Below are 25,984 nucleotides of genomic sequence, written 5' to 3'. Positions count from 1 at the left end.
GACCCCACCACCAGGGATATACTTCCCTCCCCACCCCTCTCCGCCTTCCGCAAAGACCGTTCCCTCCGTGACTACCTGGTCAGGTCCACGCCCCCCTACGACCCACCCTCCCATCCTGGCACTTTCCCCTGCCACCGCAGGAACTGTAAAACCTGTGCCCACACCTCCTCCCTCACCTCCATCCAAGGCCCTAAAGGAGCCTTCCACATCCATCAAAGTTTTACCTGCACATCCACTAATATCATCTATTGTATCCGTTGCTCCCGATGCGGTCTCCTCTACATTGGGGAGACTGGACGCCTCCTAGCAGAGCGCTTTTGGGAACATCTCAGAGACACCCGCATCAATCAACCAAATCGCCCAGTGGCTCAACATTTCAACTCCCCCTCCCACTCTGCCGAGGATATGGAGGTGCTGGGCCTCCTCCACCGCCGCTCCCTCACCACCAGACGCCTGGAGGAAGAACGCCTCATCTTCCGCCTCGGAACACTTCAACCCCAGGGCATCAATGTGGATTTCAACAGTTTCCTCATTTCCCCTTCCCCCACCTCATCCTCGTTTCTAACCTCCAGTAACTCGACCTGTCCGGACTTGTCCGACCTGCCCAGCTCCTTTTCCACCTATCCACTCCACCCTCTCTTCCCTGACCTATCACCTTCATCTCCTTCCCCACCTACCTATTGTACTCTATGCTACTCTCTCCCCACCCCCACCCTCCTCTAGCTTATCTCTCCATGCTTCAGGCTCTCTGCCTTTATTCCTGATGAAGGGCTTTTGCCCGAAACGTCGATTTTGCCTGTCCTCGGATGCTGCCTGAATTGCTGTGCTCTTCCAGCACCACTAATCCAGAAGTTGATCCGATAATAGAACAACAATTGAGTTATTAGGATTTATACATAATAGAATGTAAAAGCAAAGATATCATGGTAAAATTTTATTAGTCACCAGTTTACCCTCAGCTGGATTATTGTGGACACTTCTGGACAGTACACTTCAGGAAATATCCAAAAACCTCAGAAACCGGTAAAGGTTTAACACAATGCTACCTGGGATGTGGGACTTCAGTTATGAGGAGAAGATAGAAAAGTTAAAATGGATCTCCTAAGGACTGAGAAGGTGACCTATTTGATATTTCAAAGATGATGGGCTTTGATTGGGTAGGTCGGTAGCAGCAAGCCTAGATGTAAAAGTCATTGGTAATAAATCTAGAGGGATATGAGGAGGAATACTTTCATTCAGAGTTGTCAGGAACTGGAATTCATTACTTGAAAAGGTGGCAAAAGCTAGTTCCATAAATAATTTTTAAAAAGAATTGGACAGCGATCAAGGATGATAAATGTACAGGATGATGGAAAGAATACAGGTGTGCAGGACTAAACGTAACAGTTCTTTCAAAGAGCCAGCACATAATGGACCAAATGATCTCTTTCTTTAAGTCTCTATTGTTCTGTGAAATGCCTGGTGCTGAATTTTGTGACATTGTAGAGTAATTTCTTTCTCCAGGTCTTGGAACTACTACCTCTGTAACTGGCCCAGTAACTGTTCATGTGGCTGAATTATTATGCAGATGACCACAAAATACCTGGACGGCAAACCATATTTTGTGACTACTGGAGTTCAGCCCACATAGCTCAACATTTTATGCCTTTAAAATTTTATACGCATTTCAAAAGCCAAAAAAAGCGAAGGATTGAGTTCATTTTACAGCCATCCAGCCTGCAATGGTATTTTCACATCCATATGCTTTTCTCTGAGTGGCATTTAGTGTTTTTTTGAATAATTTCCAAATATACCTTTCAACAACATTCTTTATTAAGGAATTTTTCTCGTAGTATAATTTTTGTCTCTGTGGAGGAATCTTTTTCGTAATATAATTTGTTGACTCAGGTGATTTCAGTGAAAGGCAAAAAGCTGTTAGTCACTTGAGGACGTAGCATTTCTCTCATGAATGATAATGGGTTTTGATGATAACGGCATTGCAAATGACTAAACATGGCTTTTTCAAGCAAATGTATGCAAATAAATTTTTTACTAATTTTATAAATTTACTGTTAGTTTTGCTTCTTGAAATATTAAACTGGTGAGCAGATGCCTACAAAGATGTGGAATTATTTTTACATGGATTGCAAACAACGCCATTCTAAAGTCAATCCAATTTTAAGAGTACAAACATGGCAGGATGAATAATCTCCTGTGTTTTTATGCATTCAGTTTTGCATCTGTTACTTTATGCCAGCTGAAACAGCTAATCATACTCAGTGAGAGTGCAGGTACAAACAACAGTCAAAGAAGTCTTTCAATATCCTGTCATGACATACTCTGTTCTACAATGGAGGAATTATATGAAAATTTGGGAAAGTTGTCATTGGAGCATTCCTATGCATTTATGTCTGCAAAGGTGCATAACAGTAGGTGACCTGTTGAATTACTGACTGCATAAATGCAGTAAAATCTTCATGTTATCCCAGGTTAATTTCTCCCTCTAAATTCTGTGCACATGCTTTGGGTGTAATGGAAATCCAAATAATTAATGATTTATCTATTTAGCAGGATGGCAATTTTGATGATTTTCTTAATTAGGCTTAAAGCTAAGGCAAACCAAATGCCCTCGAAGCTTGGATATTGCATGGCTTTGGAATATTCAATTTGATTGTACCAGTAGCATGAAAAAATATTGTACTCACTTAGACTCAGGAAATCTTTGCAAATGTGAACCCAACTTTTCCACTGAAAGTCACAACTTCAAATTGTTGTGGTTTTCAGGAATTTCAGTTTCAACCTTTTTGTTCTCTCAAAGGCCAGATTAAATATGTATTTTTCTTCAAAGAACATTTGATTTGCTGCAAAAGAATTTTTGGGCAAATAATGTACATTTACATGGAGCCAAGGTTTTAGTTGGTGCCAGCAATTTGTCTTAATCTCAACTTTTGTGCAATGTCTTTGTTTTCTTTCGTGCCGAAGAAAAAAATCTAGTTGAATGACCATTCTGACTGAATAATCAGGTGACTTTACTTTCAGGTGACTGTGGAGACCATGTTGTAGTGATAAATACAAGGCACATTGCATTCTCTGGAAATAAATGGGAACAGAAGGTGTATTCCTCTCATACTGGGTAAGTGGAAATTCTGTTAAAAACAAAAAATTTTTTGTTTATTTTTTTTATTTCATTATAGAATCACAATGTTTACTCACACTAGGAGATTATTCATCCTGCCATGTTTGTGCTGACTCTGTAAGAGCGACTTACCTAGTCCCATTATCCTGTCTTTTCCCATGGCCTTGCAAATGTTTTCTGTTCACATAATTATCCAACTCCCTTGTGAAGATCAAGATTGAAGCTACATCCACTACAGGTCCCTATCTATAGATGTCGAACAAATTTCTCCTGCATCCGAGGCATTTTGACACTTAAGGTTGGTGCCCCCGATATATCTTCTTACTTCATTTGCTTCCTACTTTATTGAACCTTGGTGGTATTGTGTTTTTGACTTAATTAATATTACAGAAAGCTAAATACAATAAAGTGGAGAATTCCTAAAAAATTGTCAGTTACTTAAAGTTTGGATGCTAGAATGGAATATATTGGAAATTTACAGTGCAATTTTAATTTCAGTTATCCTGGTGGGTTTAAGCAAGTCACAGCTGCACAATTACACCAGAAGGACCCCACGGCAGTAAGTACATTGACGCCTTTGCAGTACATTTTATCCTTGGGCCAAACTTTAAATTTAATGTACTTTCTTCAGAAGATATTCTAAATAAAAAGGCAGTATCACAATGCTGTTATTTTTATATGATTGCTACGTACCCCTGCAAAGAATATAGTTTTATGTAAAGTGTAACATAGGGAAAGAAATGGTGTTTTGAGTACTAAAAAATCTTAGAGATAATGTGTAAAAACTTTGTCAATTTGTTTGCAGATAGAAGACACTATATAATTGGATACTGAGCCATGTTGGCTAGGAGAATTTCAGATTCGGTCTTTGGCTTTTGCTGAACCAGTTAACTGGTAGCGTTGAGTTGTGCATCCCTGGTTTAAAGGGTAATAAAATTGGCCAATATTTATTTTCTGATTGCAGTTCAGTAACTTCTCTGTTGGCACCGTGAAGATGTGGATAACAGTTAAATAAAGGGTCGGTCCACGAAGGGATGCAGATCAAGAGCAAATTGCCAACACTCACTGTACACATTCACGTTATGAGAATGCCACATTACTCAGGAATTGATTTTGCTTGTTGCAATAGAGGGTGTGCAGTTGAATTCTGCATACCTTAGTTGGACTATATCCTTTAATACCTTTGCAGAACCAAAATCGATAAATCTCAGTTTTACAATTAAGAACTGATGTTGCATCAGCAGCAATTTTCAGAAGTTATTCAAGCTTCTACCACCCTCTTGTGTTTCTTATTTTCACTCCTGAAAAGTCCAGCTCTGATTTTCCCCCTAGTCCTGGCTTCCCCAGCTGGTTTAAGTTCAGTTTATGTTCAGGCATTTTCTAGAAGTATCTTCACCCTAGCTGTTTCTCGTGATGCCTTGAAAACTTTCATCAAATCACTCATCAACTGACTGAAATCCAGGGAACGCATACATACAGTGGAAAGGTGATGGCCTAATGGTATTATCGCTAGACTATTCGTCCAAAAGCTCCGCAATTGTTCTGGGGACCTGAGTTCAAGCCCCACATGGTAGATCTTGGAATCAAATTCAATTTTTAAGGAAATCTTCAATTAATAATCTACTGATGGCCTTGATATTTTTGATTGTCGGAAAAACCCATCTAGCTCACTAATGTCCTTCAGAGAAGGAAATCTGCGATCTTCTCCCTGTCTGGCTTGCATGTGACTCCAGACCCACAGCAGTGTGGTACACTCTCAACTGCCTTCTGAAATGGCCTAGCAAGCCACTCAGTTGTATCAATCACTATGAGGTCTCAAAGAAATGAACTGGATAGACCACCCAGCATCGACCTAGGCAACAGAAAAGACAACAGCTGAAACAGCCCCGTTGACCCTGCAAAGTTCTCCTTACCAACGTCGGGAGGCTAATGCCAGAATTGGGAGAGTTGTTTCACAGACTAGTTTAGCAACAGCCTGACATTATCATAATCATGGAGTCATACTGTACAGACAATAACCCAGACACCACCATCACCACCATTGGATATGTCCTGTCCCACCAACAGGGCACACCCAGCTGAAGTGGCAGCACAGAACATAGTCAAGAGGACATAGTTGCTAGACCAAATCTGCAGCAGATGGTGAGGGAAAAACATACTTGATCTCACAATCACCAATCTGCAGGCTGTAGATGCATCTATCAATGACAGTATCAGTAAGGGTGACCACAGCACAGTCCTTGTGGAAATGAAGTCCCGCCTTCACTTTGTAAATGCCCTCCATGTTGTGTAGCACACTACTGTGCTGAATGACTTCAAGCAGATCTAGCAACTCAAGATTGAGTCCATGAGGCACTGTTGGCTAACACAATCTGCAACCTCACGGCCCAGTATATCCCCCACTCAATCATTACCATCAAGCCAGGGGATCAGCCCTGGTTCAATGAAGAATGCAGGACGGCATGCTAAGAGCAACACCAGGCATACCTAAACATGAAGTGTCAACCCTGGTGATTAGCTAGGAAACAGGACTACCTGCGTGCCAAACAGCATAAGCAGCAAGTGATAGAGCTAAGTGATCCCATAACCAGTGGATCAGATCTAAGCTCTGCAAGCCTGCCATATTCAGTCTTGAATGGTGGCGGTCAATTAAACAACTCGCTGGAAGAGGAGGGTTCACAAATATCCTCATCATCAACAACTGAAGAGCCTAGCACATCAGTACAAAAGATAAGGCTGAAGTATTTGGAGCAATCTTCATCCAGAAGTGCCAAATGGATGATCTATTTTAGCCTCCTCCAGTGGTCCCCTTCCATTGTCGAGGAAGATCTGCCTACCGAGTCAGTATGGGTGGAAATTAAGAACAGCAAGGGAGTAGTCACCTCATTAGGGGTTTACTACAGGCCCTCCAATAGCAGCAGGGAGATGGAAGAAAACATAGGTCGGCAGAGTTTGGAAAAGTGTGGACGTAGTAAGGTTGTTGTAATGGGAGACTTTAACTCTCCCAATATTGATTGGAACCTCTTTCGAGTAGAAGATTTGAATGGAGCTGTTTTTGTAAGGTGTGTTCAGGAAGGTTTCCTAACTCAGTACGTTGACAGGCCGACGAGGGGAGAGGCCATTCTAGACTTGGTGCTCGGAAATGAGCCGGGGCAGGTATCCGATCTTGTGGTGGGAGAGCATTTTGGTGATAGTGACCACAACTGTCTCACATTCTACACAGCTATGGAAAAGGAGAGGATTAGGCAAAATGGGAAGATATTTAATTGGAGAAGAGGAAACTATGATGCGATTAGACATGAGTTAGGAAGCATGGACTGGGAGCAATTGTTCCATGGTAAAGGCACTATAGACATGTGGAGACTGTTTAAGGAACAGTTGCTGCGAGTGATGAATAAATATGTCCCTCTGAGACAGGCAAGAAGGGGTAAGATAAAGGAACCTTGGATGACGAGAGCGGTGGAACTTCTCATCAAAAGGAAGAAGGTAGCTTACATAAGGTGGAGGAAGCTAGGGTCTTGCTCAGCTCTAGAGGATTACAGGCAGGCGAGGGAGGAGCTCAAAAATGGTCTGAGGAGAGCCAGGAGGGGGCACGAGAAAGGCTTGGCAGAACGGATTAGGGAGAACACAAAGGCATTTTACACTTATGTGAGGAATAAGAGAATGGTCAAAGAAAGAGTAGGGCCGATCAAGGATAGCACAGGGAACTTGTGTGTGGAGTCTGAGGAGGTAGGGGAAGCCCTAAATGAGTTTTTTTCATCTGTCTTTACGAAAGAAACGAACTTTGTAGTGAATGGAATCTTTGAAGAGCAGGTGTGCATGCTGAAATGGATAGAGATTGAGGAAGCTGATGTGCTGAAAATTTTGTCAAAAATTAAGGTTGACAAGTCGCCAGGCCCAGACCAGATTTGTCCTCGGCTGCTTTGGGAAACGAGAAATGTGATTGCTTCGCCACTTGCGAAGATCTTTGCATCCTCGCTCTCCACTGGAGTCGTACCTGAGGACTGGAGAGAGGCAAATGTAATTCCTCTCTTTAAGAAAGGAAATAGGGAAATCCCCGGCAATTACAGACCAGTAAGTCTCACGTCAGTCGTCTGCAAGGTGTTAGAAAGGATTCTGAGGGATAGGATTTATGACCATCTGGAAGAGCATGGCTTGATTAAATGCAGTCAACACGGCTTTGTGAGGGGCAGGTCATGCCTCACAAACCTTATTGACTTCTTTGAGGATGTGACTAGAAAAGTTGATGAGGGTCGAGCTGTGGATGTGGTGTATATAGACTTCAGCAAGGCATTTGATAAGGTTCCCCATGGTAGGCTCATTCAGAAGGTCAGGAGGAATGGGATACAGGGGAACTTAGCTGGCTGGCCAACAGAAGACAGCGAGTGGTAGTAGAAGGAAAATGTTCTGCCTGGAAGTCAGTGGTGAGTGGTGTTCCACAGGGCTCTGTCCTTGGGCCTCTACTGTTTGTAATTTTTATTAATGACTTGGATGAGGGGATTGAAGGATGGGTCAGCAAGTTTGCAGACAACACAAAGGTTGGAGGTGTCGTTGACAGTATAGAGGGCTGTTGTAGGCTGCAGCGGGACATTGACAGGATGCAGAGATGGGCTGAGAGCTGGCAGATGGATTTCAACCTGGATAAATGCAAGGTGATGCATTTTGGAAGGTCGAATTTGAAAGCTGAGTACAGGATTAAGGATAGAATTCTTGGCAGTGTGGAGGAACAGAGGGATCTTGGTGTGCAGATACATAGATCCCTTAAAATAGCCACCCAAGTGGGCAGGGTTGTTAAAAAAGCATATGGTGTTTTGGCTTTCATTAACAGAGTTTAAGAGTCGTGAGATCTTGTTGCAGCTCTATAAAACTTTGGTTGGAATACTGCGTCCAGTTCTGGTCACCCTATTACAGGAAAGATGTGGATGCTTTGGAGAGGGTTCAGAGGAGGTTTACCAGGATGCTGCCTGGATGGAGAGCTTATCTTATGAAGAGAGGTTGACTGAGCTCGAACTTTTTTCATTGGAGAAAAGGAGAAGGAGAGGGGACCTAATTGAGGTATACAAGATAATGAGAGGCATAGATAGAGTCGATAGCCAGAGACTATTTCCCAGGGCAGAAATGGCTAACATGAGGGGTCATAGTTTTAAGCTGGTTGGAGGAAAGTATAGAGGAGATGTCAGAGGCGGGTTCTTTACACAGAGAGTTGTGAGAGCAAGGAATGTGTTGCCCGCAGCAGTTGTGGAAGCGAGGTCACTGGGGACATTTAAGAGACTGCTGGACATGCATATGGTCACAGAAATTTGAGGGTGCACACGTGAGGATCAGTGGTCGGCACAACATCGTGGCCTGAAGGGCCTGTTCTGTGCTGTACTGTTCTATGTTCTATTACAGATACCAGTCTTCAGCCAATTTGATTCATTCCATGTGATATAAAGAAACGGTTGTGGACCCTGGGCTGCAAAAACAACATTCTAGCATTAGTACTGAAGATTTATGCCCCAGAACTTGCTGCTCCCCTAGCCAAGCTGTTCCAGTGCAGTTACAACATTGATATATACCTGACAATGTGGATAATTGTCCAGGTATGTCCTATACACAAAAAGCAGGACAAATCCAACTTGGTCAATCACTGCCCCATTAGTTTACTCTCGATTATCAATAAAGTGATGAGAGGTATATTCAACAATGCTATCGAGCAGCACCTGCTCACTAAGGCCCAGTTTGGATTCTGTCAAGATCTCATTTTGGGCTTGGTTCAAACATGTACAAAAGAGTGGAATTCCAGAGGTGAGGTGAGAGTGACAGCCCCTGACATCAAGACTGCATTCAGCCACGTGTGGCCTCAAAGACCCCTAGCAAAACTGGAATCAGTGGTATAAGGCGGCCAACTCTGCTGGTTGGAGTTATACTTGACCTATAAGATGATGATTGTGATTGTTGGAGGTCAATCATCTCAGCTCCAGGACATCTCTGCAGGAGTTCCTCAGGGTAGTGCCCCAGGCCCAACCATTTCCAGCTGTTTCATCAATAACCTTCCATTCATCGTAAGGGTGGAAGTGGAGATGTTCGCTAATTGCACAATTTTCAGCACCATTCGTGACTCCTCAGATTCTGAAACAGTCCAGGTTCAAATGCAGCAGGATCTGAAGTGTCCAGGCTTTGGCTGACAAGTGGCAAGTAATATTTGAGCTACACAGAAACAAGGCAATGACCATCTCCAATAACAGACAATCTAACCATTGCCGCTTGACATTCAATGGTATTCCCATCACTGAATCCCCCACTATCAACATACTTGAGGTTTCCATTGACCAGAAACTGAACTGGACTTGCCACATAAACACAATGGCTACAAGAGCAGGTCAGAGGTTTGGAATACTGTGGCGAGTAACCCACCTCTTGACTCCCCAAAGCCTGTCCACCATCTACAAGGCATAAGTCAAGAGTGTGATGGAATACTCCCCACTTGCAGCTCCAACAAGATTCAAAAAGCTCGACACGGTGCAGGACAAAGCAGCCCCCTTGATTAGCACCACATCCAAAAGTAGCCACTCCCTTCACCATGTACACTCAGTAGCAGCAGTGTGTCCTAACTATAAGATGGAAAGCAGAAAATCACCAAAGATCCTTACTTGACATCTTTCAAACCCACGACACTTAGATCTGGAAGGACAAGTGCAGCAGTTACATGGGACCACCACTACCTACAATTTCCCTAGCAAGCCACTCACCATCCTGACTTGGAAATATATCACTGTTACATCACTGTCGCTGGGTCAGAATCCTGAAATTCTCTCCCCAAGGGGGTTATGGTTCAACTTATACCATGTGCACTGCAGCAGTTCAAGACATCAGCTCATCACCACCTTCTCAAGGGCAACCAGGAACGGGAAGTAGATACATGGCTATCTCTCTGCTATGTTTAGACTGAAGAGCTGTTGCAAATCAAAAGCAGAATGACAAATTGCTTTTCTATCCATTCTATTCTTAGTGCTTTGTCCTTTCAATAGTTCAACGTGTGCTCCTGTCTCCTACTCAAAAACCGAAATTGCTGGAAAAACTCACTTGATGTGGGAGCATCTGTGGAGAGAAAACAGCAAATATAACGCTTCTTCAGAACCTAGAAGCATCTGAGAAAAGGGAAGTCTTCCTAAGAAAGGTCACTGGACTCTAAACATTAACTCTTGTTTCTCTGTCCACAGATACTTCCAGACCTGGTGAGTTTTTCTAGCAATTTCTGTTTTTGTGTAGGAGACTGGAGCATATGTTGAACTATTGAAAGGACAAAGCACTAAGCATAGAATGGATAGAAAAGCAATTTGTCATACTGCTTTTGGTTTGCCAAAGCTCTTGAGTATAAACATAGCAGTGAGATAGCCGTGTCACTTGTATATTTAATATTCATGAACTTACATCTTATTATTTGCAAACTGTCCAAGCATAATAACCTAGATCTCTTCAGTTATATGTTAAAGTTATTTACTTGCACTTGCAATCAAGAACTGGGCAGTTGGGTGCGCTATTTCCATATATCCATCACTGGAATGTGAAAATGTTCTTTCCGGGTCACGTATGTTGTGAGCACTCTCTTCTCCACTTTGACATAAGACCATTGTAAAAATTATAAATTGGTGATCTAGTCACAACAGAAAACCATTTGGCAGCCAATGCTGCATGACTCACATTGTCCAGGATATAGTTAAAAAAACACTGAACCAAGATTCACTGAAATAATCCCTCTCCATATGCAACAAGACCAGAACAACATTCAAACTTGCTCTGATGAGTAGTAAATATCTTCTGTGTTGCACTAATGCCAAACAATGACTATCTCCACTTAGAGAAACTCTAAATATCTGTTCTAGATATTCAGCAGCTTCCTGTCACTCAATTTCTCCCATCGATATCCTTGGGATTACCATTGACCAGAACTTCAGCTATATCATATAATAAAAATTATGACTACCAGGACAGGTCAGAGACAGGGAATTCTGCAGTGAATAATTCATTATCTATCCAGAGTCCGTCCCCCAAGAGTATAAGTCATGAGTATGATGGAAAACACTTGTCCAGATGACTGCAGGTCCGAAAAGAAGCTCACTACCATCTCGAGCAAAGCAACCAATTTGATTTGACATCCCTCCAGCCTGTTAAGCATTGAATCATTCAACTACTGACACAGTGGCAGCTGTGCATCCCATTCCCAAGATGCACTCCAGCAGCTTGCTAAGCCTTCTTCAATGGCAGCTTCCAAACCCACATCCTCTGTCACCTAGAAATCACAGTCAGCAGTTGGCAAGCTCCTGAAAGCTTCTTTCTCAGCCGTGCATCATCCAGCCTTGAAACTATATCACCATTTCTTCACTCTGGCCAAAAATCCTAGAATTACCTTCCTAACAGCACTGCAGGCCTATCAATACCAGATCAATTGCTGTTATTCAAAACGGTAACTCACCACCACCTTCTGAAGGACAAGTCGAAACTGGTAACAAATGTTGGCCTTGCCACTGATGCTGATATTCCAGGAGAGAATAAAAGAGGTGAAGAGCTTATTTCATATAGCATTTTTTAAAATCCAAAGTCCTCCCAAAGCACTCTATAGCCAATGAATGTCTTTTGATGTATATACATTGATATGATGTCGAAAATGTGGCAACCAGTTTGCACACACCATTGCTCTTCAAACACCAATTTGATTGTAACCAAGCAATCTGTTTTACTTTGGTGAAACAAACACACAGAAGTCTGGAGAGACTCAGCAGGTCGGGTAGAAAGCCCCTAAAACAGAGTTAATGCTTTGAGTCTGACATTGACGTCCTCAGAACCGAAAGGTGTTGGAAAGTTCTATTTTAAATATGCTTTTGATAGAGACACAGGCCCACTTCAAAGCCAAATGAGTTGTTAATGGTGGAGAAAGAGAAAATGCACTTAAAGTGTGCAATTAAAGTGTGTATGGGAGAAAATCTTCTCTATGAAGAGCAAGGTTAATCATGTTAACAAGACACTGGTTATAGTGATGTTAGTTGATGGCTTAATGTTGACTCAGGCAGCAGGTAGACCGGCTCTGTTCTTATTTCACGTTATTTCACAGGATACGTAATGTTCAACTGAGAGGGAATTTGAGAGTCTTGTTTAAATATAACATCCCATCTAAAAAGCAACACCAGCGACAATTCAGCACTCCCCAGTACAGCACTCTAAGTGTCAGCCTGGATTGTACTCGATGTTGTCCAAAGCAGCCTTGTCAAATTAGACATCTGCAAAGTTTTAAAGTGAAGATGCATTAGTTCAACATTAACCCCCTAAATTATTGAGTCTGCAATATTTTGGTTACTTAGCTCAAAACCAAATCATCTACCTTTAACTATTTGTCCCAAAATGTTTTACTTTCAATGGGAATTCTTTAATTTGTTAAACACATCTGAATTTCTCCAAGGTTTTAGAATTGCTATTGAATTTTTTGCAAGGCTAGTTTCTCTTGTTTACATTTTCTGGAAGTTGTGGACAGGACTGGAAAGTTGTGGACTTGGCAAGTTATATCAGGAAGACAAAAGTTGCCAATGATGCTCATTCCTGTTACGTCCCATAAATTAAGCAAGAAGCGTTTGTCAATGCAAGGGCTTTATCTTTTCATTGTGGGATGGATGCTGAACAGTTGTGCTGTTTAGCATTTTTGTAGATTGCCATATTCTTGTACTAATGTGCAATATCATCAAATATTAGAAAAGAAACTTTAATTATTCCTTTGTTTTTATTTTGTTGTTATTTTTAAAGATTAAATGTGACATTTATGTCAGTAATTTATAGGATGTAAGCCCTTGACTCTGTGGGGCCTCTTAATAGCCATTTACCATCTTTCAGTGATAGTAAAACTAAGATTTAATTCCTCACAAAAAGTAAGAACATTAAAGTTAAAACGTTCCCTAAATTGTAGCCTGATGTAGGAATACTGTAGACAAGAAATTAAGTATCCATCCATGAGTTTTCACTAAAATTCTTCAGCCACATTCTGTGGATATTTGTTATATGTCTTGTAACTTTTTGTCACATGCATTTTCCCTTTGTGATACGATTTATTCCAATCTGACCATTTTCATGAGATATTAGGACATATTGTTTCTTTCTCCATGATCCCCAATATAATTAAGTTCCTTAATAATTTCAGTGAGACTGTTGAGAAAAACTCCTTCCTGCTGATGTGAAGGGCAACAGACTCATCTTGTGTTGTCTTTTTACGTAAATTATAGTCAAAGTGGTCCTAAGACAAGAGACAAAATGAAATTGAATTGTGATAAGATACTTTAGTTAGCATACATTATGTACATTAGGGTTTGAGTGCAAAAGTTCAAGATTGTAATAGATTAGTTAATGTGTCATAGTTATTTTCTTTAGTTTGTGAGTAAAGCCTTCATTATCAGAATTACATTTGCCACAGAAGAAGTGTTTTCAAAACAATTACAGATCAACCCACCAATAGGAGAATCATATTAATCCTAGTTCAAAGTGTCCATCGTATAATCCCCTGATATAAAGACAAAGACATTGCAGATTTTTGGTTTGTGAGGTTCGATTTTTTAATACAATGGACTTTTAAAATTTGCTTATGGAAATAAGTGCATGTCTTATGATGAAAGGTTATTTGATCAATTCTGTTTGATTGTCAGGATGGTGGCATGCAAATCTAAGGTTAACTCCATGTCTCACGATAAATGTCACACTTTCGAGGGCATGGTAGCTTGTAGGAAGGTTCCATCAGCTATTTCCTCATTCATGTTAATCAGAATCTAGCACAAATTAGAAAAGAATCTTTAACTATTTCTTTGTTTTTAATTTGTCTTTACTTACAAAAGTCACATTTAATCTTTAAAAGTGATGTACAGGATGTAAGCCCTTGACTCTGTGGGGCCTCTTAGCCATTTACACCATCTTTCAGTGATAGTAAAACTAAGATTTAATTCCTCGCAAAAAGTAAGAACATCAAAGTTAAAACATTACCTTAATTGTATACTGATGTAGGAATACTGTAGACAAGAAATTAAGTATCCATCCGTGAGTTTCCACTAAAGTTTTTCAGCCAAAATCTGAGGATATTTGTTCTGTGTCTTATAACTTTTTGTCATGTATATTTTCCCTTTGTGGTGAGATTTATTCCAAGCTGACTGTTTTCATGAGATATTGAGTGATTTGTTAGTAGAAGTCTGGGTCACTGGCACTGATTTTGTCCCTCTCGTCTTATAACAAATTGGCTATGAATAGCGCGACCTTGTAGTTAGTCAGCAGGAAGATATAAACTCTTTCCTTTTCATATAGTTGACATAACAGATGTAAAAATCTTGCAAGATTAAAATATTGAAAAAAAATGGAGATTCTTGTAATTTATGATTTTCAATTATTTGATGTTTAAATTCAATCTGTAATTTTAAAAAAGATCTCTTGCTGTCTTTAGATTTTTTAATAAAAGTGAGATGTTTCAGTACCAGAAGCACGTAGCCAGTCTGCATTTATGAAGGGTCTGATGGGTTAACCTTTCACATCTGGCAGAAAATCCACATCTCAGCCATTCGTTCTCTACACAGATGCTGGCTGGTCTGCTGAATGGCTCCAGCATCACCTGCAACCATTTGTTCTCCATTCATTCTCCGATGGTATTCTGTCTCAATAAGTCAAATAATTTGAACAATTATTGAGGAAATATGTGTTAATCTTTGACAAGTTACTCATTCTGGATTTCTTGATTTGTGTTCTTCAGTCTCTGGAAGTATTTCCGTCTAGTCTTCCCTTCTGTTCTGATTCTCCGATTGTAACGCAAACCAAACTCTTGCTAGTTCTATTATTTCAGCTGAAAGTATTTTTGGTAATATATTAGCACTTCACTCACTCAAACAGGGTGTTTTTTTACATTCAGCCATTAAATTCTTTGTGAACTCCGTATCACTTTTAATCATTATGAATTTTAAAGGAAAAACAACATCAGCGCAAAATAATGTAGTGCCACATCCAATTATTTTTGGGAAATCTATTCAGTGTAAATTTTTTTTAATTGAAATTACAATTGGAGTGTAATTTTTTTGGATAAGTAATCCTCCATTGTATACTTGAGCTTTGAAATCCAGAAGTCTTTATCTCCAATGATAAACATCCCAAGTAAGATTGTTTCTTTTAATTAAACAAAAATATAAATGGTATAAACCCTCTAAAATTGCAGAGAGAAAGTGTGCAACTTTTGCTGAATTATAAATTTAGTATCAAAGCATGGGCAGACTGTGTAAATTCCTGAGCAAATTTGTTTTCAAGACTTTTTTTGATCTTGAGATGTAAGCAACTTTTAGGTTTTGATTAGTTGAAATTAGTAAACTAGTTGGGATTTCAGTGGTGTATTTTCATTACAGATCGTAAAACTGGCTATCTATGGAATGCTGCCAAAGAACCTGCTTCGAAGAACTATGATGCAAAGGTTGCACCTCTTCCCAGATGAGGTATGTCTTATAGGCATCAATTTTACTTTCTCTAATACGCAATCACATTTAGTTGGTGATGTTTCTTATTGTACAATGAAACATTGGAATTAATTATATGCTCCCAATAGAGGTGAACTGTCAATTTTGCTGAGCTAGCAGGTTTGAGCCAAATGATCAATGTCACATTTTACAAGCCTTTTCATTTATATAAAAAAAAACAGCTGCTTTTGTTGATTTGTAGCTCCTGTTTAGTCCATTTATTTTGCAAACCTCCTTTAAAGTTCCAGATGATATAAACTAAGAGAGCAACACACCCCTAAAAGCAGGGCACCACCAACAGTAATTGTAACTGCTGGATTGTACACCTTTTCCTCTTATATCGTAACGTAGGATTACAGGGATATCAATGCCCCAATTATAAATATGCTTAGTTTCTTGCGAGAAGTGCTTTAATATCATGTCACTCTTTTGAAGAGCTGCAGTTTTTTGTTACAATATACACACTGCAGTGCTGGTGCTAATGCCATTCTCCAGGCTTGTACTACAGGCTATAGACTGATTAATTTCTTATCAGAGTCAAAGCAACTTGGTTAAAATGGTTTCGCCACAAACCAATGGAGGATATAAGCATTCTGTCTTGGTATCGTGGGGGCAGGCAACACAGCGCGAAGCTGATGTTATACTCTGTGCCATTGTACGTTGGTTTGAAGCAAACAAAAGCCACTCGTGCTGGCAGCGGATTCCAGCAATGTCAAGGTTTATTAGTTTGTTGACCCAGTCACTGAAAGACACATGGAGTCTAGCACTTGCATTCGTTTGAAGCAAGAAATAAGAAAATCAAAAAGATATTCAGAAACAATTGGTCTTCATTTCCTCTATTACATTCCAGTGTATAGTGCATATTTTACAAAATGATCCTTATGAATATATTATGTAATTGAAAACATGCATAACTGTCATTCACTCTGAAGAAACTTCAGAGTTGAAAGGTCATACGTTTAAAAATAATGTATGTTTTTATTCCAGTCAGCAGTTTAAGGATTTAAATTTCCACAAATATTGACTGGTGGGATAGACTCAGCTGTCTGTTCAAACTTTATGGATTGGTTATATTATTAATTAGGCTGATGTATTGTAAAGAGGACAGGTATTTATGACCTGGTGCTCTGAATTTGCAAGCACAGTTTTTTTTTAGAAGGAACTCTATAGTCGAGGCAATGCAAACTTGTGGATACTGTTTCAGTCCTCATTGGGACCAATAGCTATGTAGGAAATAGAAGCGATCAGCATAATAAATTAGACGTCATGACTTCATGTTTTAAAATGTTTACTGTGACAAACAAACTGAAATTAACATTGGCTAAACATTATTACAGTAGGTAATTAATGCACTAAAGTAAAGAAATATTTGTATCATCGATAGTCACAGATGAAGTGTCGAAAGACTGGAGGTTGGCTAATGTGGTGCCACTGTTTAAGAAGGGTGGTAAGGACAAGCTAGGGAACTATAGACCAGTGAGCCTGACATCAGTGGCGGGCAAGTTGTTGGAGGAAATCCTGAAGGACAGAATTTACGTGTATTTGGAAAGGCAAGGACTGATTAGGGATATCAACATGGCTTTGTGCATCGGAAATGATGTATCACTAGCTTGATTGAGTTTTTTGAAGAAGTAACGAAGAGATTGATGAGGGTAGAGTGGTGAACATAATGTATATGGACTTCAGTAAGGCGATCGATAAGGTTCCTCATGATAGACTGGTTAGCAAGGTTAGGTCTCATGGAATACAGGGAGAACTAGCCATTTGATACAGAACTGGCTCGATGGTAGAAGGTGGTGTTGGAGGGTTGCCTTTCAGTTTGGAAGCCTGTGAGCAATGGTGTGCCACAAGGATCAGTGCTGGGTCCACTCCTTTTCATCATTTATATAAATGATTTGAATGTGAGCATAGGAGGTATAGTTAGTAAGTTTGCAGATGACACCAAAATTGGAGGCGTAGTGGACGATGAAGAAGGTGACCTCAAAGTACAATGGGATCTTGATCAGATCGGCCTGTGGGCCGAGGAGTGGCAAATGGAGTTTAATTTAGATAAATGTGAGGTGCTGCATTTTGGAAAGACAAATCAGGGCAGGACTTATACACTTAATGGTAAGGTCCTGGGGAGTGTTGCTGAGCGAAGAGACCTTGGAGTCCGAGTTCATACTTCCTTGAAAATGGAGTCGCAGGTAGTTGGATAGTGAAGAACGCATTTGGTACACTTACCTTTATTGGTCAGAGCATTGAGTATAGGAGTTGGGAGGTCCTGTTCCGGTTGTACAGGACATTGGTTAGGCAATTGGTCACCTCTATCGGAAGGATGTTGTGAAACTTGAAAGGGTTCAGAACACATTTACAAGGATGTTGTCAAGGTTGGAGGATTTGAGCTGTAGGGAGAGGCTGAATAGGCTGGGGCTGTTTTCCCTGAAGCTAAGGGGTGATCTTATCAGGTTTATAAAATCATGAGGGGCATGGATCGGGTAAATAGACAAGGTCTTTTCCCTGGGATGGGGGAATCCAGAACTGGAGGGCACAGGTTTAGTAGAGGGGAAAAATTTAAAAGAGACCTTAGGGGTAACTTTTTCACACAGAGGGTGGTGCTGTATGGAATGAGCTGCCAAAGGTAGTGGAGGAGGCTGGTACAATTACAACATGTAAAAGGCATCTGGTTGAGTACATGAATAAGAAGGGTTTAGAGGGATATGGGCCGGGTGCTGGCAAATGGGACTAGATAAGTTTAGGATCCGACCTAAACTTAGGACCATGTTCTGGTCGGCATGGACAAGTAGGACCGAAGGGGCTGTTTCCATGCTGTACATCTCTATGACTTTAAAAGATGTCCTCCATTAACCTTACAGCCCTTAAACCCATGCACACTCAGTGGAAGTAGATTCATAGAGATGTACAGCATGGAAAATGACCCTTTGGTCCAACCTGTCCATGCCGACCAGATCTCCCAACCCGATCTAGTCCCACCTGCCAGCACCCGACCCATATCCCTCCAAGCCCTTCCTATTCAGATACCCATCCAAATGCCTTTTAAATGTTGCAGTTGTACCAGCCTCCACCAATTCCTCTTGCAGCTCATTCCATACACATACCACCCTCTGCGTGAAAAAGTTGCCCCGTAGGTCTCTTTTATATCTTTCTCCTCTTACCCTAAACATATGCCCTCTAGTTCTGGACTCCCTGACCCCAGGGAAAAAAGTTTGCCTATTTACCCTATCCATGCCCCTCATAATTTTGTAAACCTCTATAAAGTCACCCCTCAGTCTCCGACGCTCCAGGGAAAACAGCCTCAACCTGTTCAGCCTCTCCCTATAGCTCAAATCGTCCAACCCTGGCAACCTCCTTGTAAATCTTTTCTGAACCCTTTCAAGTTTCACAACATCTTTCCGATAGGAAGGAGACCAGAATTGCAAGCAGTATTCCAACAGTGGCCTCACGAATGTCCTGTACAGCCACAACATGACCTCCCAACTCTTGTACTCAATATTCTGACCAATAAAGGAAAGCATACCAAATGCCTTCTTCACTATCCTATCTACCTGCGACTGCACTTTCAAGGAGCTATGAACCTGCACTCCAAGATCTCTTTATTCAGCAACACTCTGTAGAACCTCACCATTAAGTATATAAATCCTGCTAAGATTTGCTTTCCCAAAGTGCAGCACCTCACATTTATCTGAATTAAACTCCATCTGCCACTTCTCAGCCCATTGGCCCATCTGGTCCAGATCCTGTTGTCATCTGAGGTAACCCTCTTCGCTGTCCACTACAGCTTCAATTTTGGTGTCATCTGCAAACTTACTAACTGTACCTCTTATGCTCGCATCCAAATCATTTATGTAAATGACAAAAAGTAGAGGGCCCAGCACCGATCCTTGTGGCACTCCACTGGTCACAGGCCTCCAGTCTGAAAAACAACCCTCCACCACCACCCTCTGTCTTCTACCTTTGAGCTAGTTCTGTATCCAAATGGCTAGTTCTCCCTGTATTCCTTGAGATCTAATCACTGTATTCCTTGAGAATTGACCACTTTTGGAGAGTACCTGGGGACACCTCTGCTTTGATTAAGTGGAAGGGGTTATGTCTGTGATTGACAGGTTGTATGTGGATATCTGCCCCCTGGCACTCCATTACTGACACCAGGAGGAGAGGAGATTGCTTAATTGCTAATTGTTGGAGGATACCTAAACAGTGTCACTTGAGTGCTTGTGTGGCCATTTAATTCCATCAGGCTTCCACCACTGGATGAGACTCCTTTCCTCATCAATGTTAAATTTCACTCGTATGATGTATGGTAGATGTAAGGCCTTTGTTTATCCCATGAAATTGCTACAGAATGTTAGCTGTTGACCATTATTTGAATCTGGGTCTTTTTCTCTGTTTTCTACCGAAGATGTTAAGGGATCCTGACAGAATAAAATGATAGCCAAATTGACTGTAACCATGGTCCAAGTGTACGCAACATATGCAAAACAATTCCCTTATGTGGCAATAAATCTTGTCACTTGATTGCTGAACAGTCATGACAACACTTGGAAAGCAGTTTGTAAATGCAGTCAGTTTAGGGATGATGACCTTTGAATCAAAGCATAATAAATAATTATATAAAGCCTGCTCACTGTTAGCTAACATTTCTAACTTTGTTAGCAACATATAAAGAGTTTTTCACTAAAAATGCATCATGTTAATTTTTTCCATATTTAATTTTTTTTTTAAATTCCCTTCCTAAAAGGTGTGTTAATATATTTTTTCTTCCAACTAAACTACATTTCATTCATCTTCAGGTCTTTCAAGGATGTTAGAAGAATAAAGGATATTTATGATAAACCAAATTCTAAAAGGGCTAGACCAGGTGAATGTGGGAAGGATGTTTCTGATGTATGGAAGGTCAGAGTCTGAGAATACTGGGTATGCCATCAAGGAGAAAGATGAGAAATAAGGAGAATAAATGGTGAGCCTGTGGAATTCTCTGCCACAGAAAGTGGTTGAGACCAAATCATTGAATGTTTTCAGGAAGAAGCTAGAAATAGGCCTTGGGAGAAAACAAGTCAAAGGGTATGGAGAGAAAGCAGGAACTGAGTACTGAACTGGAAGATCAGCCTTGATCATATTGAATGATAGAATGTACTTGAAGCACTGCCTACTTCTCCTATTTTCTATGTTTTTATGTTGAGGAAAGAAAAAGGCAGTGTTTGGTTCAGCTGTGATCCTTCCAGTGACCAGGTAGCCTGTCAATGCTCACTGTCTAGTTAGTATGATAGGAAAGAGCTCCTCTGAAAATCTACTTCCTCTTATTACTGGCCTGGTGAGTGTATTTTTGTGTTTATCCACTTGAACCATTTTGTGATTTTTGTGATGTGCTGTCCTCACAATCATCTGAGATATCAAATTGTTGACATCTTCCATTCATGAAACCCCACCTTCAAAAGATTTGTTTTGTAAGATAGTCAAAGCATCTTGAGTTCTTGAGGAATCTTTATTTATTGAAGAGACTTAATATTTAGATTCACCTCCATAAATATTTTTATATAAAACTTTATAAGTGTTCCAGAAAGTTGGCCATCTGGATAGAAATGCAGAAGATCCCATTTTAAATGCGATGCCAAGAAGCATAAGGCTCTTGCCAAGACTCCATATGTTCAATTAATCCCTTTATGGACGTAGCTGACTTTCCCCTCCCAAAGGCCTTGAATAATCCTACTGCCTTCATTTAACTTTTTAAAGGAAGGGCACTTTACTTTTAATATTTCTTGTCTTCAGTCATTAGATTTTCCCACCATTTAACATTCTTGCCTCTTGCACAAGAATTTGTCGTTGATATTGAGGATGGCATTTTGCTACTGTCACATGTTCAAACTAATTCAGAATAAGCTCATGATTGATTTTTTTTTAAAAAGCTGTGAATACTTAAAACAAAAATCTGCCATTACACTGACAGATTTCTTCCTGTCTTGTAACAGCACAAGGTTCTTTACTACCGTGTTTGTCATGGACTGATTAAAGGTTTAAAATATTTCTACTGATTATTACCTACTGACTGTTTTATTTCATAATGCTGGTTAATACAGAATGCGCAAGTGGTTACTGACTTTCAGTGACACAAAAAGGAGCAGCTAACCAATTCCCAAGTTGCATAACTTGCATGCCACTGTAGAAAGTAAGAGACACTAGAGCTGACAGAAAAATGTGAAGCCGAAGTGTCACCTTCAACAGTTACCAACTGTACTGACAGGCAGTACGCATGATATTCACAGACCACTCTCCACAAGCCCCAAGACAGCAGAAAGCCAGCTGCAAAGACCTACCATCGGCTGTGATCTCAAGTCATCGTCACTTCCTATAAAGCATTCACTATCATAGACATGGATTGGTGGAGAATTGACTGTATTAGTATTACTTCATGTCACATCACCTTTGTTTCAAGTAGAGCCAGTCTCGCCAGTCTCAGTCATTGTCAGGAGACTTATTGCTACATGTCCACGTTTTGTTTCCATTCATTTTTGTCTGTGGCTACTTCACTAACTCTTCACCTGTGCCTAGGCTATTATTGAGTTGAAATGCATTTTGAGTCTTTCTAGAAGTTTTCTATATTCTTATCCCTTATTCCCATGATCCTCTTGAATTATTTTGTTGCCTTTGAGTTCCACTTCTGTATAAATTAGTTACCATCCAAGTTTCACTTGAATCTGTAAATTAATTATGCAAGTTGACCCAGGAAAATTATGTCATTAATATTTATTATCATCAGTTCTCAATCATTCAATCCTACTAGTATAAGTAGGTTAAAAAAAAACTCCACAGAAATGATACCTGATAAATGACTACTTGTGCTGGTTGTTAGAAGATCACAATTCTTATTCCCTGGAAGGTGGTTCCATGGTTTTAATCTTCTCAATTATAAATAAATGGAAAATTATTTCTTAACCCTTAAGTAATTAGGTGTTTATTTAATACCTCTGCAGAGTTCTGTTGCATACTCTTATCTGAAAGTAAGTCAGTCAAAAATCAAACATATGTTTATAACATTTGGTAAATCCTAGCTGCAGTGATATTTTTCTACCTCTTGCTTTTAATTTCAAAAGGTGATTCCAGATGAAATCCTTAAGAACCTGTTGGAAGAACTTCCACAACCACGGCAGGTACCCAGAAGGTTGAATGAATACACTCAAGAAGAGATTAATGCCTTCCCAAGACTATGGACGCCGTAAGTGAATATAACTTCGTAGTTTTGGCAAATTTGCCAAACTACAAAACCACATAGCATGCTACTTTTCAACAGTTTTCATTCAAGACTGATGGGTTAGGTACAGACAGTAAAACTCCACAATTAGTAATAAGCTGTGTATTTTCCAAACGCAAGCTTTAGCACTGCAGTCGGTGGTGCTTTGTTGAAATGTTTACTGAATTGTAAATACCAATGATTTACTGTTACACTCCTAATTAGCTTTCCAACTGGTGATTGAATAACTTTTGACAACTGTGATCCTGGTTAATGTTTTCAATCCTATTTTCCCTAATGTTCACTGATGTTTAATCTAATCCTGGAAATTGTGTGAATTTAGCTTTTGTGAGTGTAGCTAAGCCCTTTTCACACTGTGCAGAGCAGAGGAAACATCTGGAAGTGAATGGAGCAAAAATTGTAAGTCCAGACAATGAAGATGTACAGAATATATTGTTCTATCTCTGGAGATCCATTTGTATGTGATCCAGAACATTTAAATTAATGTCTTTTACCAAAAGTATTTATTAGTAGCTGGAAAAACATTGTCCAAAGATTTATTTATTAAACAATTTTATCAGAAAAATAAGGAAGAAAAATGAACTGTAACATTTGGCAAGCCTGCTGTCTCCTGCTATTTGATTTTCACACTGTGCCACTCTCTCACAATGCCTCAGGCTCTTCAATGCCCCATGCGCTCTTTTGGCGCCTCATACTCTCCTTTGGCACTTTACGCTTTCCTTCTTTGCCTCTTATTCTCCCTCAATGCCCCATGCTCTCCTTTAGTGCCTTACAATTTAACTGCCCCCCCCCCGCCCCATGCACTGTTCACTCTCTCTCTCTCGCGCTCTCTCTCTCTCTCTCTCTCTCTCTCGGTCCATGAGTCCAACAGCTAACCCAAGTATTTAGTACGTTCCAATGAGTCACCCTTAGCCAAACTGCAGCTTCTCGAAGGTATAGTTTGTTTGGATTCGGAGCTGACATCACTGTTCTGTCGCCAATGTAAGAAGCTATCTTGGCAGCTGTATATTTGGTAAAAATGAAACAACGTAGACATAACTCGAGCAATCATGAAAACACTGAGGAAGGCCACTGAGGCCACAGTAGAATTTATTTTATGTTCAGCAAGTAGGGGAAGAGAGGGAGGAACCCAATTTCATAAGATAGATGCTTAGGCAGAGTCACACAAACTGAGGATTGGAAGTACACCACCATTGGTAGACTTTGGAGTGGGCAATCTGGGTAGACGCATACAGACATGTATGCAGCAGCATGGGAAACATCAAACTAAAGATGCCACAGCCAAAGGCTGTTTTGCCAATAGGGGCTATATTATGTCAAATGGTCATATAAGCATAGCTATATCCTGAGAATAGAAGTGAAAATAACATTCAGAGCAAAGGAGTGTTTGGAAAAAAACAAGTGATGGAATACTAGAATTAGTTATTGAGAGTATTCATCACAATTATCTGTACAAGATGGAACTATTTACAGCAGACAGCACAGCGTTATGAAGAGAAGGTACACTTTGGCAAATGTCTTCAATGCAATGACAAAAAAATGGTGTTGAGCTCCAAAATCTGATGTACCTCAATTTCCGAAAGCCTTTTGCTAAAGTTCACCATGAATGATTACATTTGTTGCTGTGAGGGTTTTGAGTATAACCTCAAAAGAAACAGGAAATCAGTTGAAGACCAGTAGAAAAATGTCTTAACAATTTATAAGGGCTTCTATAGAAATAGGAAGGAAGAGAGCTTCTTCATCTTCCTCCCTCTACAAGGACTTTCTCCTCGAAGATTTTAACCTACTGCGAATCCTCATTTCCCCTCCCCCACCTTGTCTCAGTCAAATGCCTTGAACTCAGCACCGCCTTCCTAACCTGCAATCTTCTTCCTGACCTCTCCGTCCCACCCCACTCCGGCCTATCACCCTCATCTTGACCTCCTTCCACCTATCACATTTCCAACGCCCCTCCCCCAAGTCCCTCCTCCCTACCTTTTATCTTAGCCTGCTGGGCACACTTTCCTCATTCCTGAAGAAGGGCTTATGCCCGAAACGTCCATTCTCCTGTTCCTTGGATGCTGCCTGACCTGCTGCGCTTTTCCAGCAACACATTTTCAGCTTCTATAGAAATAGTTAACCAGAGCATTACTTTATTGCTGAGCCAGTGACATTGCGCTGGCTCCACCGTGTTCATCAGGTGGACCTTATATGCTCCAATATTTAACAAGTTATATAATTCAAATGTCTTTTCAGTGTAATCACTGTTAGTCTGCTTGGCTGTGTAGCTATTGCAAGATCTAGAGGTGGACTCCTGTCAAAATTCTGAATTTATGAAAATGGTTACTTCTGTTGTTGTTACGAGCTGTCTTACTACTGAACTCCCAACATATTTAAAAGGAACCAGGTGTTCAGTAGCAGAGCACAAAGCTGACTGTTCAAGTTGAATACAATGAAATCTCAGTGAAAATTTTACGGCTGTACCTTGTTTAAAACCCACAATTTCCTAAGAACTTAAAACATATATATTGTCTGCACATAGTAAAAACATTAAGTAAACACAAGTTTTGTTAGATTAGAGGTTGCACTTTGTCATCCAGATGTTGATTGGAGTATTCATTATTTGTCAGCATAGATCTATTCGCAATCTCTTTGAGCTGTTCAGAAAGCCTATGTGTGTTTCAGCTGGGGGAAAAAAACACTCTTTTCACAATACTTTCAGTTTTGAGAGATACATTTTTGAAAGAATTAAACCCCTTTTGATGTACCTTGTCTAAACAATGAACATCTGCTGTCGGCGATAACAACCTTTTCCCCCTCTCCCCTTCTACTGTTGACATAGTCAAAAGCTTTCTTTTCTAACACTTTCTTTTTCAAGGTCCCCAGTTACCTTCAAGCCCGCTCTTGTCAGAAAGCTGCCGTCAAACTCTCGACCACCAATCTCCAGCCTCATCAGCCTTTCTGAAGTCCTCAAGCACATTATTATCACTCATTACAGCTGTGCTCAAAATTCCCTTTTCAGAACGCTGCAATCCAATTTCTACAATTCTTTGCCTGTAACACTAAGACTGCTTAAAATTGCTAAATGATATCCTTTGTGACTACTCATTCTACTCAACATGCACGCTGGTGGCAATCCCGCCTGTA

At 40.3% G+C, this 25,984-nt stretch overlaps 1 protein-coding gene across 2 annotated transcripts in view; it reads left to right on the top strand.

Moving 5' to 3' along the window:
* mrpl13 (mitochondrial ribosomal protein L13) overlaps positions 1-25,984 on the top strand; it is a 94,502-nt gene that overhangs the window by 29,976 nt on the left and 38,542 nt on the right. For both annotated transcript variants that reach the window (XM_087986197.1, XM_087986198.1), the window contains exons 3-6: positions 3,019-3,112; positions 3,614-3,674; positions 15,505-15,591; positions 22,701-22,822. In XM_087986197.1, the coding sequence (XP_087842323.1) occupies positions 3,019-3,112; positions 3,614-3,674; positions 15,505-15,591; positions 22,701-22,822 (364 nt within the window). The remainder of the gene's footprint in view (positions 1-3,018; positions 3,113-3,613; positions 3,675-15,504; positions 15,592-22,700; positions 22,823-25,984) is intronic.

This window comes from Chiloscyllium plagiosum, unplaced genomic scaffold, assembly GCF_037043375.1.
Source record: "Chiloscyllium plagiosum isolate Xiang-an unplaced genomic scaffold, Cpla_swu_hap1 HiC_scaffold_4, whole genome shotgun sequence".
Lineage (NCBI taxonomy): Eukaryota > Metazoa > Chordata > Chondrichthyes > Orectolobiformes > Hemiscylliidae > Chiloscyllium > Chiloscyllium plagiosum.
Note: the sequence above shows the minus strand (reverse complement) of the source record. Positions and strands in the feature narration are given on the sequence as shown.